At 37.4% G+C, this 15,937-nt stretch overlaps 3 protein-coding genes and 1 pseudogene across 7 annotated transcripts; 3 read left to right on the plus strand and 1 right to left on the minus strand.

Annotated features, from left to right (window-relative positions):
* Positions 1 to 2,892: 2,892 nt before the first annotated feature.
* LOC119993071 (amino acid transporter AVT6A-like) lies at positions 2,893 to 6,597 on the plus strand. Of its 3 annotated transcripts, none has more exons than XM_038839986.1 (6): positions 2,893 to 3,057; positions 3,391 to 3,891; positions 4,181 to 4,333; positions 4,554 to 4,757; positions 5,322 to 5,787; positions 6,224 to 6,597. In XM_038839986.1, the coding sequence occupies exons 2-6, from the start codon at positions 3,471 to 3,473 to the stop codon at positions 6,360 to 6,362; spliced, it is 1,383 nt and encodes a 460-aa protein (XP_038695914.1). In that variant the 5' UTR covers positions 2,893 to 3,057; positions 3,391 to 3,470; the 3' UTR covers positions 6,363 to 6,597. The 3 variants fall into 3 exon arrangements, with proteins under 3 accessions (XP_038695914.1, XP_038695912.1, XP_038695913.1); XM_038839984.1 differs by having other exon boundaries at positions 2,894 to 3,061; positions 3,393 to 3,891; XM_038839985.1 differs by lacking the exon at positions 2,893 to 3,057 and adding an exon at positions 3,061 to 3,301 and having other exon boundaries at positions 3,393 to 3,891.
* A 316-nt stretch (positions 6,598 to 6,913) lies between these two features.
* Positions 6,914 to 10,300, minus strand: LOC119993074 (alpha/beta hydrolase domain-containing protein 17B-like). Of its 3 annotated transcripts, XM_038839988.1 has the most exons (6): positions 9,727 to 10,294; positions 9,585 to 9,621; positions 9,002 to 9,238; positions 8,843 to 8,890; positions 7,673 to 8,121; positions 6,914 to 7,535 (listed from the first exon to the last, which is right to left on the minus strand). In XM_038839988.1, the coding sequence occupies exons 1-6, from the start codon at positions 10,026 to 10,028 to the stop codon at positions 7,463 to 7,465; spliced, it is 1,146 nt and encodes a 381-aa protein (XP_038695916.1). In that variant the 5' UTR covers positions 10,029 to 10,294; the 3' UTR covers positions 6,914 to 7,462. The 3 variants fall into 3 exon arrangements, with proteins under 3 accessions (XP_038695916.1, XP_038695915.1, XP_038695917.1); XM_038839987.1 differs by having other exon boundaries at positions 9,585 to 10,300; XM_038839989.1 differs by lacking the exon at positions 8,843 to 8,890 and having other exon boundaries at positions 9,727 to 10,296.
* On the plus strand, positions 10,249 to 13,761 carry LOC119993480 (annotated as a pseudogene).
* Positions 13,762 to 14,042: 281 nt separating this feature from the next.
* LOC119993484 lies at positions 14,043 to 15,397 on the plus strand. The gene is made up of 3 exons (XM_038840639.1): positions 14,043 to 14,108; positions 14,702 to 14,764; positions 14,980 to 15,397. The coding sequence occupies exons 1-3, from the start codon at positions 14,043 to 14,045 to the stop codon at positions 15,247 to 15,249; spliced, it is 399 nt and encodes a 132-aa protein (XP_038696567.1). The 3' UTR covers positions 15,250 to 15,397.
* Positions 15,398 to 15,937: the final 540 nt, after the last annotated feature.

Raw genomic sequence — 15,937 nt, forward strand, 5'->3', positions numbered from 1 at the left:
GCTAGATATCAAAGGGTTATTGTGTTTTTGTATAAGAGAAAACATGAGTTATGAGATCCCTGAGATGTATCTCAAGGTGACGCTACGACATTCAAATAAGCTCAGTAGATAATAGTGTTATAGAGATTGTTTGATCCCCTCTTAATTTTCTTTCCCTATTGACGATAATTGATCCTCGGTTTCTCGAGGTGTTTGGTCACATGAGGTTCCCAAGGTGATGCCTCCGCCCCGAGATGGTGCATCGATGTGGGATCTCAGTTGGCCGAGATGTTTCCAGCTCCATTAGATCCTCCTCTATCACTAGGTAACATGTGTCAACATTCCCCTTGAGGGGTCATTATGGTATTATCATCCTGGAATTACAAGTTTGGGCAATTAGTGAATTAGAGTCCCACCAATTATACAAGCTTCCATTATTTATTGTTCTAGTGAGCTATTGGGCCCATGGGCCCACACTTTTTCTGTATCATGAGACAAAATACCATCAAAGATCCACCTAAAGAGGTCACAAACTCCATTTAAACAGCAACACAATTGTGATAAAGCTTTCTTAATTTAATCCAAATATGATTAAACAAAACCTACCAATTAATTTGCTTGCCTAGATGCCTTGTGGATCTTAATCTTCACAGGTGTCACAACCACAGCCCCAAGTTTATTTTAACTTCAAGGTTAGATTCATTGGGAGACATTTTACATATAATTGATTAAATTAAAACTAATGACTAATGACTTGGCTGCTTATTAGGATTGATGTAAAAGGATGAATCATGGTTGCTGATGATTCTTTTAGTTTCTAAACCACTTAACTTGCTATGTCAACTTCAATTCGATAAAGATGATTCAATGCAAATTCTTAGGTTTTTGCATTGATCATCTTGATTCTTAGGCCTTGATTGTCATCGGGTTCGGGATGGTTGGGGAGAGATAACTTCAATTGTAATTTGAAAAGTTATGACTCCGTCGAGGGTCAAGGAAGTCTCTATTATTCGTCACTTGTAATTATTGATCTAGTCTATGTATAATATTTAAAAATTAAAATGTTTAAAATTTATGCATCGCGCCAGGTGGATGGTAACCAATAAAAAATATGATCAATAAACATATATATATACACATTAATACTCAATTTTTTATGCTCAATTTAATGCTTGAGATGAACAATTTCTGCTTTGGTGGCTAAATTGATACAAATAGAAAATTTAGTGATCAAATTGAAATAATTTGACCGTCAGGAACTAAATTAAAATACTGACTATCCTTTGGTCACAAATTCTATTAACTATAATTAAAAGAGACATACATTTTGAAATTTGAGGCATATTTATGAAAGACATTGATTTTTTGTACATGTGGTCAAGCATATAATTATAGTTTCTTTTTTACAGACTAATCAATTTCGCGTGTGACACGTTGGATTTTGGATCTTTTTGCAATTTGTGAAGTACACGTGCCTTTTCTTCTAATTTTAAATTAATTATTCTTATAACGTATTGCCATTTGCTTTGACTAATATAATTGGAGGGATACTTGATGGGATCAAAGTGTTAGTGTGACGTGTCCAATTTTAAAGTCCCAAATTAATTTAGGTTAAAATGTTAAAGACATTTCATTTCAATTAATTTAGGTTAACATGTTGAAACCATATCCATTTGCATCATGAAATTCTTGGTTTGGTAAAATTGTGTCTACTTCTCGTCCGTCTTGACAATCACTAACCATTAAGGTCATATTCTAATCAGTGAATCTCTTTAGAACCAAATTATATAGACTTTGGAGGTTCTGAATTCGATTTTCATTGAAAAACAATATCCTTGTGACAACGTGGCAAACTTGTATAATTTTGTTCTTGATTACCTCTACCTAAGTTGAATTTAAAATTCCAAACCCTAATTTGGATTAGGAGACCCTCTCAATATTTTTTTTTCTACATTGACCTTTACCTATGTTTATACTAATAGATATATTTGACATAAAAATAAATATCAAAAGTCAAGGATTTAATGTTATAGCAAGCACAAAATTAACCCCATCCACTATAAGAGCATCCACAATGGTGCTATATTTAACATTGTTAACAATACTTTTTGGATAAATATAATGCTATACCATCACAATGGGTATAATGGTGTGTATTTCAAGTACTTGAAATGTTACTTTTTTGATAAATATAGCGCTACATGCACACAATGGGTGAAAAATGACACTTGAAAATTTAGTTGTGGAAAAATGATACTTGAGAGTTGGAGTATATATATAGTTGATGAATAGTGAAGAGAGAGATGATGAAAATGAAGAGAGAAGTGATGAAAATGAAGAAAGAGAAGATTAAAAGAAAGAGAGAGTTGATGAAAAGAAAGAGAGAGAAGATGAAAAGAAAGGGAGAGATGATGAAAAGGAAGAGAGAGAAAATAGAGAAAATGAATATAGAGTGTTGAAATTTATGGAGTGTTGATGAATAGTGTTTATTATGGGACCCACTCATCCAATTAAATTGTGCCACATAGGAAAGAGGAGAAGAGAGAAAATGATTTTGAAGTGCTGTATTATATTACTACTACTGTGGATGCTCTAAGGCAACTTATTAATGCTTGAAACTTGAAAGTATAGAGGCTAATTACCCATCTAATTGGCTCAATGAATGCTCCCCGCATGAGTAATTGCAGGTTTTTTTTGGAGAGAAGAGGGAAGACCATGAAAATCAGGGCCACACGGCCCACACGCGACCACTCGCAGCTCGCCAATCTAATGTTATCAACAACACTGTACAGTCTTGTTTTCAATCATTCCCATTTTGGGTCAATTCGTACATATACCTTTACAAGTTACAACGAGTCTTTTGTCGTTACGTGTAGCTTCGTCTTTCTTTTCTGATATAAAATCAAAGATAATAAGATAGCAAGATTAGAGAGGAATCTGTCGCCTCTTTTATTGAAAGATTTCTGGGTCTTCTTCGGTTATCTCAATCTTGATAGTTCTGTTTCTGGGTCTTAATAAGTCGTCGCCTTTTCCCTGTGCATTCGTTGGTTTGGTGCTTATATTGCATCATTTGTGGATATAGGTACCTGGGTTTCTTGAATTTGCAGTTTTAGAAATTGGGTTTCATTGATTGTATTGTTTGATTCCATTTGAAATACCTCACCTTTCGATTCTAAGTACTGTCCATAATTGCTTGTAATTGAATCTTTTTCTCTGTACAATTTGGTTCCTGTCTGGTTTGAATTGGGACGGGTTACAATAGATCCAACTTTCTTGATAGCCACAAAGAAAGAGAACCCGGTTCTTTCTTCGAATTTTACTGGTTAGGGCTGTGAAACTTGAAGTTTGTCTCCGGACTCAATTAAAAGAATTTTGTTGATTTCAGAGCTAATTTTTAGTCTTTATGCACGCAGGTATATTGAAGGCAGCCTAAGCAGTTGAACTGCTCTATAGATTTTCCGTTCATTTTGAGAATTTTCAAATATTTATCAATGACGATTGGAAATCTTGCTCCAAATAAGGAGAAGAAATCGAGGAGGGGCAAACAAGTTGTTGATGAGAGAGCTCCCTTATTGCCCAGAAAGCATGAGGAGGAAGTTGGTGAGTTCAATGGGGCTTCCTTTACAGGGGCTGTGTTCAATTTATCAACAACAATTGTTGGTGCTGGAATCATGGCCTTGCCAGCCACCATGAAAGTGTTAGGCCTTGGTCTTGGAATTGCCATGATCGTCTTCATGGCTTTCTTGACTGAGTCCTCAATTGAACTGTTGCTTAGATTTAGCCGGGCTGGAAAGACGCATTCTTATGGAGGCCTAATGGGGGATGCCTTTGGAAAAGTTGGGAGGATATTGTTGCAGATATCTGTTATGGTCAACAACATTGGTGTACTCATTGTCTACATGATTATAATTGGTAGGCTATACTCTACTGCTTGGCATAAATGTTATTTGATATTTACTAGTATTCTGGATATCTGGTTCATTGAAAGAAAATCTTTTCTTTTGATATTGGTATTCTTGATATTTGATATTTATGGTATGCTGGATATCTGGTTCCGTAAATGAACAGCTTTGATATTGGTTATATGATTCAGTCATAGACATAATTAGCTTGTCCCTTGTTGAGATCTATCATATTGGTTATTATGTTGAAGATGTGCAATTGTACATGCATCTTATGAATTTACGTCGCTTACTTGAAGGTGATGTGCTTTCTGGAACATCGTCTAGTGGAATACACCATGCCGGTCTCCTTGAAGGGTGGTTTGGAGCACATTGGTGGAATGGGCGTACCTTTGTTCTTCTTGTTACGACTCTAGCAGTTTTCTCTCCCTTGGCATGCTTCAAGCGAATTGGTCAGTACTATACCTCAATTTGACAGAAGCAATTAATGAATTTTCCTGAGTTCAGATTGTTATGTATGAATTAATTATTGACACATGTTATACAGTGATAAAACATTGAAAACATAGATGGCAGCTTGTAGTTTATATATTTTCGCTAGTGGTGGCTTTAAGTTTACTTTTCCTAACATGCTTTGGGCCTGATACCAAATATGTATTTGTATGGTTGCAGATTCTTTGAGTTTCACATCTGGCTTATCAGTTGGTTTGGCGCTGGTATTTCTCATTATCACCGTGGGAATCACAATCATGAAGTTGATAAGTGGAAGTGTTGCAATGCCAAGATTGCTTCCTAATGTTACTGATTTATCATCATTGCTGAACCTCTTCACCGCAGTTCCTGTTCTAGTCACTGCATACATCTGCCACTACAATGGTATAAAAATGGATTCTTCCTTACTCTGTAGTCTGTTCCTTCTTCTTTAGTTTAGTTCACTGCATACATTGCCATTCTACTCTGTAGTCTGTTCCTTCTTTAGTTTTGCTGAACCTCTACTAGTTTTGTTGCCATGCCTACTCAACCTGATTAGTTTCACTTGCCTTCTGAAAGCATGTTTGGTTTCTTTCTTTCTTTCTTTTTTGGCTTTGAATCATTATTGAACAAATAAATCCTTTTTTATATGTGGATGAATGATGGAGAATGAATCCAGGTGTTTGCTGAATTTTGCTTAACCTTGGTTCTTGCACTTCCTTACCATTATTTCAAACTTTCTAGTGGTGTTTTCTAGTGCAGTATTTCTCAATGACTGTCTCTCTGGTCACAGTTAATTAGACCAAGCAAAAAAAATTAAACCTCGCCACCGAAATGTGAATTTTCTTCTCTTGAGCCCTTTGGTAACAATTCCCATTTAGTGATTTAGGCTTTAAAGTTTAACTATGTTTTTGAAATTGAATGTGCTGATTGGCAATAGTAATCGTTTGAAGCACTTTGTTTTTGCAGTTCACACTATCGATAATGAACTCGAGGACTCTACTCAGATAAAAGGAGTTGTGCGAGCCTCGCTTGCTTTATGCTCAAGTGTTTATGTCTTGACGAGTGTGTTTGGATTTCTCCTATTTGGAGAATCAACTCTGGATGATGTTCTTGCTAATTTTGACGCCAATCTTGGCATTCCTTATGGTTCCCTGCTTAATGATGCTGTTCGTGTGAGCTACGCTGCCCATTTGATGCTTGTATTTCCCATTGTGTTCTTCCCGTTGCGCCTCAACATAGATGGCCTGCTCTTTCCCTCAGCTAGGCCTCTGGTTTTGGACAATAAGAGATTCGCTTTGATGACCACTGTACTCATTACTGTGATCTTCTTGGGAGCAAATTTCATACCCAGTATCTGGGATGCGTTCCAGTTCACAGGAGCAACTGCTGCAGTCTGTCTTGGGTTCATTTTTCCTGCTGCAATTACTCTGGGGTGAGTTTTTTGGATTTGTGTTGCCTGTTTGATTGCCCTCTCTCTCTCTTTTTCCCTGTTAATGTGTGAATCCCATTGGTATTCATGAAACTTAAGAGCCATATATGTTAGGCAACAGATGATTAAATGAAGCACAGAGCAATAGCCCAGTTGGTTAAATCTCTGTGCTTGGGTTGCTAAGGTTGGGAATTCGAACTAGAGGGGAGTATTTCCCTAGGATTTTCCTAGACTCGTGGGCTTTAGGCCAATTTTCGGGAAAGGGTTAGGAGCCCCATTTTCATCTGCATAGGTTTCAGCCAAGTCTTACATGTCGTCAACGTGGTGTGGGCTGTTGTAGCTGTCCAAAGGCATGTTGGGGGAATAATTGTGGCTAGTGTGGGGAAATTCATGTTGCCTTTTGTTCTCAATGTGGTATTTTTTGTTTTGGTTTTTGCAGGGATCGTCACAACATAGCAACAAAGAGAGACAAGTTCTTATGTGTGTTCATGATTGTCCTGGCTGTATTCTCAAACCTGATAGCCATATATTGTGATGCCTATGCCTTGTTCAAAAGGAATTCATCGCCCCGCGAGTGATCACCTGCCATATTACTTCTCCTCTGTATTCATGGTTGCATTGGTGCTCATGCTTCCAATGAAAGAAACCAAAATGTGTGAAATATTATCGTCAAAGAAGTGGATGGAGTTGTGGATATCTATCCTCCAGGAACACATGCATTGTTGTACTATTTGGACTTGATTTTGTATATTGTGTGTAAAATCCTATATTCAAACTCTTGGAAATATGATAACTTCAAGGCATTATAGGATTGTCCTGCTGCTCTGATATGTACTTTGCAGACCGAACCAGGGTTTAAGCTAGGTATACTCGTAGTCCTTCCATCTGGGGGATCCTACGATCGTGCTTGGGGAAGTCGATTTCAAAACAGTAGTCCTCAATGCTGCTGAAGAACTAACAGCTATTCACCAAGCATTTTATACACCAAGGAACCTCTTACCAATAGATTCAAGGTACCAATGCACCACATCCTTTCATCTCCTTGAAGGACGGGACGGGACGGGAAATGGAAGTAGAGAATTTCAACTGACTCAAGAGAGTAAGAGAGAGGAAGAAGAAAAGCAGGTGATAGGGATGATGATACTGAATGCAATTCAACTTCTTTGAATCAAAACAAAATTACAATGGTCTAGAATCCTGCCTCAACTCTCAATACAACGTAAAGTCATACAAGGCACACACTATGGCGAATACTTTTTTCCCCATCAACCTAAAACGCTCTGCAATAATCTAATAACTCATATCAGACATGAAACCAGTATTTGGAGAGAATTTACAGGCAAGTTGTGCAACCTTGATTTCTCTCATCAAAACCTAAATTCACAGAAAGATAGAGAGGAACTGTGTTGAATTAAAGCAAATGCTGTACAGAAGCTTCCATCAATTCAAATCAGCGCCAAATTAGAACGAAGAAAGCATGTGTATCTTACAGAGAGAGACTTAGTGGGAAAAGATAATGAATTAGATGTACAACTTGCCCATAAATAAATTTCCTATTTTTTCTAGTGGAAAATGGATAATAAGTACCAAGAAATTTTCCCTATACCCAAACAATAGGCAAATCAAATAACTAAGAATGAAATACACAACCTGAATCAGCCTACTAACCGTCACTTCCTCAAAGGGCTGTTGCTGATGGTTTAAAACAATCAATATTACAAAATCCGACTGATCTCACCATGTTTCCAAAGCTGCCACAAGAATTCAATTCCAGGAGTCAAGGAAAACTATTCTACAAAAATGTGCCGCCAATGCAGGCACAGATGAATAAAGAAACAAAAGGATAATGGTAGACAAAAAAGTTTTAGCCAGTTGGAATGTAACTAACCGATCAATGCTGTTCCTCGCTTTTTCAGGCTGGTCAGTGGCATTACCGGCTTTCTCAGAACGGTCCACACTCTTTATTAATTTATCTCTCCTATCAACACTAGTTCTTGATTTCTCTCTACGATCTGTGCTTGCCCTTGGCATTTCTCGGTGGCCAGTACTTGGTCTAGGCCTATCTTTTTGATCTGTGCTTGATCTGGAAGTATCTCTAACATCTGTGCTCTTCCTTGGATTATTATCTGGTTGGTCTTTAAATGTGCCAGACACTTTCCGTTGATAAGGCCACTTCTCAATGGCTGATATAAACTTCTTGAGATGCTTGATGTATTGTGGGTATAGTTCCAGGTCACAATGGTTTCCCCCTTTAATCCATAACGGTTCATACTTTTCCTTGCAGTGCTCCCAGAGTTGCTTCCCATGTGACCAATCCACAACGTCATCAGCAGTGCCCTGCAATACACAGTAGAATTATCTAGGCAAATGAGGACAAATCTGAATATGCTCCTAATAAGTTACAATACTCAACGGTATACAAGCACCTAAGGTAACATTCATAAATAATAATAACAAAGCCTAAGATTTTGTCACAGTAAGCCCATCTTAAAACCAATATGAGCATATATATCTTCTGATAGCAAGTTCAAACTTTAAGCAGATATTTCATATACATGAGTAAGAATCATTATTGCCTATGAACCTGTACAATTTTGCAGCATCATTTTCCCAATCTCTCCTGAAACTTTAATTTAATTTACAGTTCACTCGAAAAGTTTTGCTATTAGTTAAGGGAATAACTAGTTATACACATTGCCCTTTAATAATATAATAATCCGCACCATTTGATTGTTATCAAAATTAATTTAATCACTGCTTCTAGTTACACTTTGTATCATGTGTGTTAAACATCCCAAAGGTTAGAAACATGATCACAAAAGCATACAGTGCCTTTGGATGCAAATAGATAGGAAGATAGCAGACAAACATGCTTGCAACGTATAGCATATGCAAATGCAAGATATATGCAAAGTGCAGTAGCATCCATGCAGGAGACACTTCAACGCTTATTGCCCAGTTAAGACACAGAACCACATTATCCTGGCATGCCTCACTCAAACACAAGCATTTAACAAACTTAGACCACAAGTTACAAACATCCAAGGAACTCACTCACATGGATCACCAGTACTGGACAATTGACAATCGGTATTTTATCAATGTTCTGCAACACACAAAAAAAACATAATTACGCAGGAAATATTTTAATTTGCATGTATGACAAGCTAATAAGACTAAAGAATCTGTAATATTGCACTAAAATACTAAATGGAACCTTATAAATGTCGAACCAGTAAGTTCGCTTCACTGGATACATGACGCGGAGTCCAGACATGATTGGACTGTGGAGAACCGCAGCCCTCAATCTTGGTAACCGGGTTGCCAAATCTAGAGTAGGTCCACTTCCCACTGATTGTCCATACAGGATAACATCTTCCTCCTTCGCCCCATATTTCTCAAGAAGGCACCTATATGCAGCTTCTATGTCAGCGTATGTGTTCTGCTCACTTGGCTGCTCGAATAAAAAACAAAACATGATTCAACAATCCTCCACGCAGTTTCATATCAAACTCAATATTATTAAAGGGAAAAAGCAATTGATGGTCTACTGCCCCAAAAATATGATAAGATACGAAAAGGTATGATAACATTTCCAGAATTTTTCACAATTTTGCCCAAGCATCAGCTTCCTAAATATTCTTTCTGTAAACAAAATCATCCAATTTAATAACGGTGCATAAAATCTGTTTTTTTTCTTCCAGATAAAGCTCCTCAATTCCCTAAGCTACTGAACAGAGTCAGAAAACCCAACTCCAAAAAGTTGTTCTTAACCTCCTATATGAAGCAAAATCATTTACCTTCCCAGTCGACTGGCCATAACCAGAGTAATCATACCTGCACAGATATATTAATGAACGCGATGTAAGTACGCAATACATAATCATCAATAAAGCCATGATCCAATTGAATACACAAAGAAAAGTCAAAGCGTGGACTGACCCCATCAGATTGACTCGGAGATGCAAACTGAGTTCGCTAAACAAATCGTACATCTGGCCAAGATCGGCGGCGTTACCGTGCGAATACAACATCGTCAGCTTAGCTTCAGGGTTCCTAAAGTAGACCGCTACCACCTGATTCCCTCTCTCGGTCGCCAGCTTCAAAACGTCAGCGTTTCCCCTATTCACCACACCAGTCATGGTCAGCTTCCCAATCACCTCCTCCACCACCACCTGGTATGAAGGCGGATTCGGCGGAAAGAAAGCAAACTTCGCCGCCATCGATGACGTCATCGCCCCCATCCCCCCAATCACACAAATCAAACCCCCGCAAAAACAAATTATTCTTTTAAAAACTAAATACAAGTAAATAAAAGAAAACACTCCAAATCCAAATATTCACGGAATAAGAACAGTCAATTCGATCCTCAATAAAAAAAAATTATATCAAGTCGTCACCACTATCAACAAAGAGTAGTGCGTGTTGTGAGGGTCTGTTTGGACGGCGAGAAAGTGAGAGAAAATGGAAAGGCAAGGGTGGGGAAAAAATGGAGGAAATTCCGGCGAGAGAAAAGAAGGATTAGCACGTGTGATTGAGTGATAGAGATGGAATTTATCGCACTTTGGTGAACACGTGTCAAGATAGGGGGCCGGGATCTAGGCCACTGGTGCGGTTAATGTGGTGCCAGCTAAGCATGGCTTAGATATGTCGTTTTGTGGATTTGTTATTCCTGTCTGTCTGTCTGTCTGATAAGATTTTGAATTTTCGGCTAACGGCTGGAAATAGTTGTTGTCCGGTTATTGGACATCTCCGCCATTTTTTATGGCTGATAAGGTTGAGTTAAATAGAGAAGAATCTTTGTAGGACGATTTAGATTCAAACTTTGCTTGATAGAATAAATTGGGTGAAGGCTTGATGGATGAATTTTTTCAAGGTCAAATTGTATGGGCTCGGAAAGTTATGAAATCGATTTTCACTTAAAACTATACTTGCGTGGTCCAGTGCTATGCTTCAGCTCAGTCGAGCTTAGACCCATATCAGATGTCAAAAGGGAAGATGTATATTGTGTCATTCTCGGTTAACAAAAAAAAAAAAACACACCCTCTTCCTAGTATATGTGAATATTGTCCACTTTGAGTCAACTCATATTAACCCGCACTATTTTGTTCTCCTGAGTCTTTTGGCCTAAAAAATGTGTTTACTAGGTTAGGAGATTTGACCTATTATATTTTGCACTTCACCTATTCCCCTAAACAATGTGAGATTTGGAGCACTAAGCTCATTCATCACTCGATAGCTTGCTAAACACCACCAAATTTAACACTTCAAAAACTTGTGGTCTCGTCCACTTGAGTCGGAGACTATAAAATAAAATTGGTTTAGGTATCATTTACAGTGTCTGATTTGGACGCTCCATGTTAGGATACGCATTGGGAGGGTATGATTTAGGTTTTGAAAGAGAAATGGCTTCTTAAGGGTATTTGTTGTTATTGTTTTTATACGAAAGTTTGTAAATAGACAAAATTATAATATTTTGTTAACAAATTTGCAAAATTTAAGGTTCTTATCCTACAAAAAAAAAATTCCTATAAATATCTTTTTCACTGTTGGAGATCTTGTGACCTGAAACTGAATTTTCATATTGGAAAGTGAGTGGATTGGTTCCAAGTTATTGTCCAAAACCTAATTGGGGACCAATTCAAATGGTCACAATTAGGGTTAGGAAGATATGGAGAAATAAAGGGCAGGTGGGTTTGGGACATGTGGTATGAAAAAATGGAGACAATTCCTCCATTATTGTAATTGATTATTGTGCTCAATAGTTTGACATTTTTGTGAGGAATTTAAGATAAAAGCTTTTGACATTTAGTGAGAAGTTTATTAAATTCTTCTCATCAAGGGCTCCACTTATCTACAATAATTTGATAGTTATAGTTCTTTTCATGTCATTAGCTTTCATGGGTCATCATTTGGTCCTAACTATCTCAAAAAAAAAAAAAAAAAAAATTCAGCCCCTACCCTTTTTTTTAATATGTTAAATAATTTATTAATGAATTATTAATGTGTTTGCTCCGACACAATATTTAACCACTTGTTTCATCATATTTATCGACGACAACATTAGTACTCATAGTAAATTTGAAGGTCGTCCAACGAATATTCGAGATATGAATACTAGTAAAAAAAATTAACCAATCATAAGATTATTCTTCTAGTAAACATATCCAAATTGTAATCAACAACACACAACATGCCCTAATTATGTGACATGAAAATTTTCCCAAATGTGATAATCTAGTTCTTTGTGGTGATTAAAGAGGCCCAAAGAAGATTATAGCTCCCAATTTGATTGGAACTAGGCCTTCTGGTAATACTTCGTCAGTGGCTTATGGGCCCAAAAAACTTTGAAAGAGCCCAAGAGGGGCTTTGAAAATTGAAAGCCTCTAAAGCAAAGTACAATGGGCCAGCCCAAAAGCTTTAACGACAAGAAGCATAAGCCCATCTTCACACGCCAATGCCAAGAATTTTTCACTTCTGCCATCTCTGACAAGCTTTCCGGACCAAGAAAAGGAACTCGCACGCAACTCTTCATATGCAAAGGTGAATAAAAGATCAGGGGTTTGTCCGTTTGAGTTGTTCAGGGGTGTTGAGTTGGGAGGTGTTGGGTTGGGAGGGGTTGAGGGTGTTGGGTTTAGTAAATTCTGGGATGTAGAGAGGTTTTGTCCCAACAATTCGGAACGTCGGTTAGGTTAGGAGGTGTTCGGGACGAACCCAACCATTCCCAACACCGATGAACACTTCAAACGGACAAGCCGTAGATATGTCACATTGATCTCTGCTGAGCAGTTCCATCTCTTATGTGCATAATTTGTCACCCACTGCGACTATGTGAGGGTAATTATATAAACTGCAAAATGCAAGTTGTGCTTCATGATTCTTTCAAGTTATTGCCGTTTGGAGTCATCGTTTTCTTAAAGTTCAGATCTTTTTTGAATTTGTGAATTTAGGAGATATTTTTATGGTTCGTGAAGAATAACTAGTATTGGGTTGAGTAGGGTTTCTCTGATTTAATTACTATGGATGGTATAGGCGGAATTCTGAAGCCGGGTCTGGATTATCTAGTTCACATTCGATGAGAAATGGAGTCTTTCGTGACGATGATGGTCACCTTAAACAGGTAGGGGTGGTGGGTCGAGGAATACGAGTCCGATGGGTCGCCGTCGAGGGTTAAGACTAAACAACGTGGTTTAGATGAGGAAACAGGGACTACATTTGGTAAAGCTATTCATCCTGAAGTTCAAATGGAGGATAATTTATGGGCAATGTTACCTGAAGATTTGTTGAATGAGATTTTAGCTAGGGTTCATCCTTTTATGATTTTCCGTCTCCTCTCCGTTTGTAAGAGGGGGAACTCGATTCTTCAAGATAATAGTTTTCTTAATTTTCACTCACAAGCGCAGTCTCATGGCCCTTGTCTTCTTACTTTTTGGAAGAATGACAGATCCCACAATGCTCGGTTTTCCGCTTCCCATTGAGAACATGGTATAGAATTCCATTCACATTCTTGCCACAGTGGGCATTCTGGTTGGTGGGTTCATCAGGGGGTCTTGTTTGCTTTTCTGGGCTTGATGGATTAACTTTCAAAAACATTAGTTGGTAATCCACTGACAAAAAGTTGGAGAACGTTGCTGAGTATGCATTATTATCAGGAAAAGACAGTTGATAATGGTTGTTGAAGGAATGGATCGGTCATTCAAAGTCCTTGCAACCATTGATATTTATGGTGACTAGTCATTACCTACTGAAATGTATGATTCAAAACTAGACAAATGATCCCTTCACCTGATAATGCCAGGAGTTAGCATTGCCGTTGGTTACTGGGAACACATTCCCGCTAAGTTCCCACAGTCCCTATTGGATAGATATTTGATTGTTGGTGCTCAGAAACGTCTGTTTCTGGTTGGAAGAAGTGGTCTGTACTCTGTATATATGGGGAAAATTTGGGAATTGGATCATGCCAATACTATTATGTAGTATTTTGGATTTTCTTTTTGTACCTAATACATTTCATATGAGGTTGAGAGCTTAGTGTACTTTGAACCTATAACTTCGAGAAGCGCAAGTATTATCCACATTTTTCACACAAAATTTGGGGAAGGGGAAACTCGAATCCATGTCAATCCACTGAATGACTTAAGTAAATTTTGGATATTTGGATTGTCCCACTCTTCTTAAATACCTAATAATTCGAGAAGAGCAAGTATTTTTCACACAAGTTTGGGAGAGGAAAAGTCGAACTCAGGTCGATCCACTGGATGACCTATGTAAATGTCGTATATTTGGATTGTCTCACTCTTCTCAAGTACCTAATAATTTGCAAAGTATACATATATCCCCTCAAGTATTATTCACTTTACTATTACATACATACAAAAATTTGCTAAGGAGAGAGAAATTAGGTTTTTTTTTTTGGTGAATTTTTTAGTGATTTGAGTTTTCCCAAGTTGAAGTATAGTATATGAATAGAAATTATTGGGTGGTTCGGACACACCACATGGCCAGCTCTTATACATAGTTGTTATACATAGAGCAGCTAGGTTAGGTTGGTTAGCTTTGACTTGGCCAGCTTTGGACACTATGAAAACCCTACTTTTATGCTCTTAAGTTTACTCTGTTTACTGATATTGCATAAACATACACACATACATCAGAAAATCAACGAGATCAAGAATCACAAAGATGATGCATATTAGGTTTACAAGCATAGTGCTAGGTCTTCTCTTTGTCACTCATGCCCTAATAGGGTTCTATGCTCATGCTCATCAAGGTGTGTTCTATACTTCCATCCATCCATCCATCTATATATATACCTATGCATATACATACACACACACACATATATATATATATATATATATATATATATATATATATATTTACATATCTTGAGAGAGTGATTATTGTGTGAATACAGGGGAAGACAGTAAAAGTGGAGACATTTTCTGGAGCTTCCAAGCATGAATTGTTGAACATTCAGGTTTCTCTTGTTACCTCTCATCCACACACAGACCATACATAAGTGTGTGTATCAATTCATGCTCACTATTATGCACACAAATATATGCACATAGAAATTAAGGATATATATGCATGAACACTTTTTTTCTTTCTTCATTGGCTTCGTAGAAAACATTCCCGTGCACAAGACTCCCGAACTTCCATTCATGAGTTTAATTAATGTTCTTGTGCCAGAATCACAAGTTGGAGGCAAAGACATTGAGGTCTGCCAACTTGGGAAGTAGTAGTACTCCAAGGAGCAAAAAAGACCATTTTGAAGATACCAAGTTAAAGCCAACCAGAGCCAGCTTGGATGATGATGAGCCCCCTCCAAAAGGTGAAACACAAAGGCTTCTTGATGAGGCAGAACAAGAGGTTCTCAATTTGATGAACAAGGATTACAGTTCACCCAAATGGTTTCCCGGCAAGCCGCCAATTACCAGCGATGGTATACCTAAACATTAGTCAATCAATGTAATAACATGCTTGGAACCCTAGATAGGTTTTGGCTCACACTTTTGCCATTTTGGCCCCAAAATAGGAACTAGTGAAGCCCCCTTAACCTATATAGGAAATAACTTGAAACTTGTCTTGTTTTTGTACTCTGGTTTGCTTTGTATCCTTCTATCCAATAATCCTTATTGTTGAGACTTTTCTAAGCCTACTACTTGCTTCATTTATGTACCATTTGGCATGTAAATTATTATGAGTAGATGTCATTTTTGGCCACTAATAAATAGGTTACGTTACAACTCAATTCTTGACATTCCAAACATTTTAAATTGGTCATTGATTTTCACGGGCAGCTTTTGAAAAGTTTCGGTCCGTCAAGTCAATGTAATCAATCCAACTGTCTCATTATTATTATGCCTTTTCTATTTAAGCTTTTTTATTTTTTTTACTTGTATTTATTAGTCTATGCCGCCGGGTGCCTGATTAAATTAAGGATTTTATATTATTTAATCAATCTACATGGTGAAAGGCTTATATATGTACTTTATTATATATTCCTAATATGATCAACATGCTTTAGGTGAAGACATTAATTCATGTCATGTTGCATACTATACAAATACTTTCTACACATGCCAAATTATACACTAAATAATTTGAGGCCATTAAATATCATGGGTATCAAGTTGCAAACCCAAGT

The sequence above is a fragment of the Tripterygium wilfordii genome, chromosome 23 (genome assembly GCF_013401445.1).
Source record: "Tripterygium wilfordii isolate XIE 37 chromosome 23, ASM1340144v1, whole genome shotgun sequence".
In the NCBI taxonomy this organism is placed as follows: domain Eukaryota; kingdom Viridiplantae; phylum Streptophyta; class Magnoliopsida; order Celastrales; family Celastraceae; genus Tripterygium; species Tripterygium wilfordii.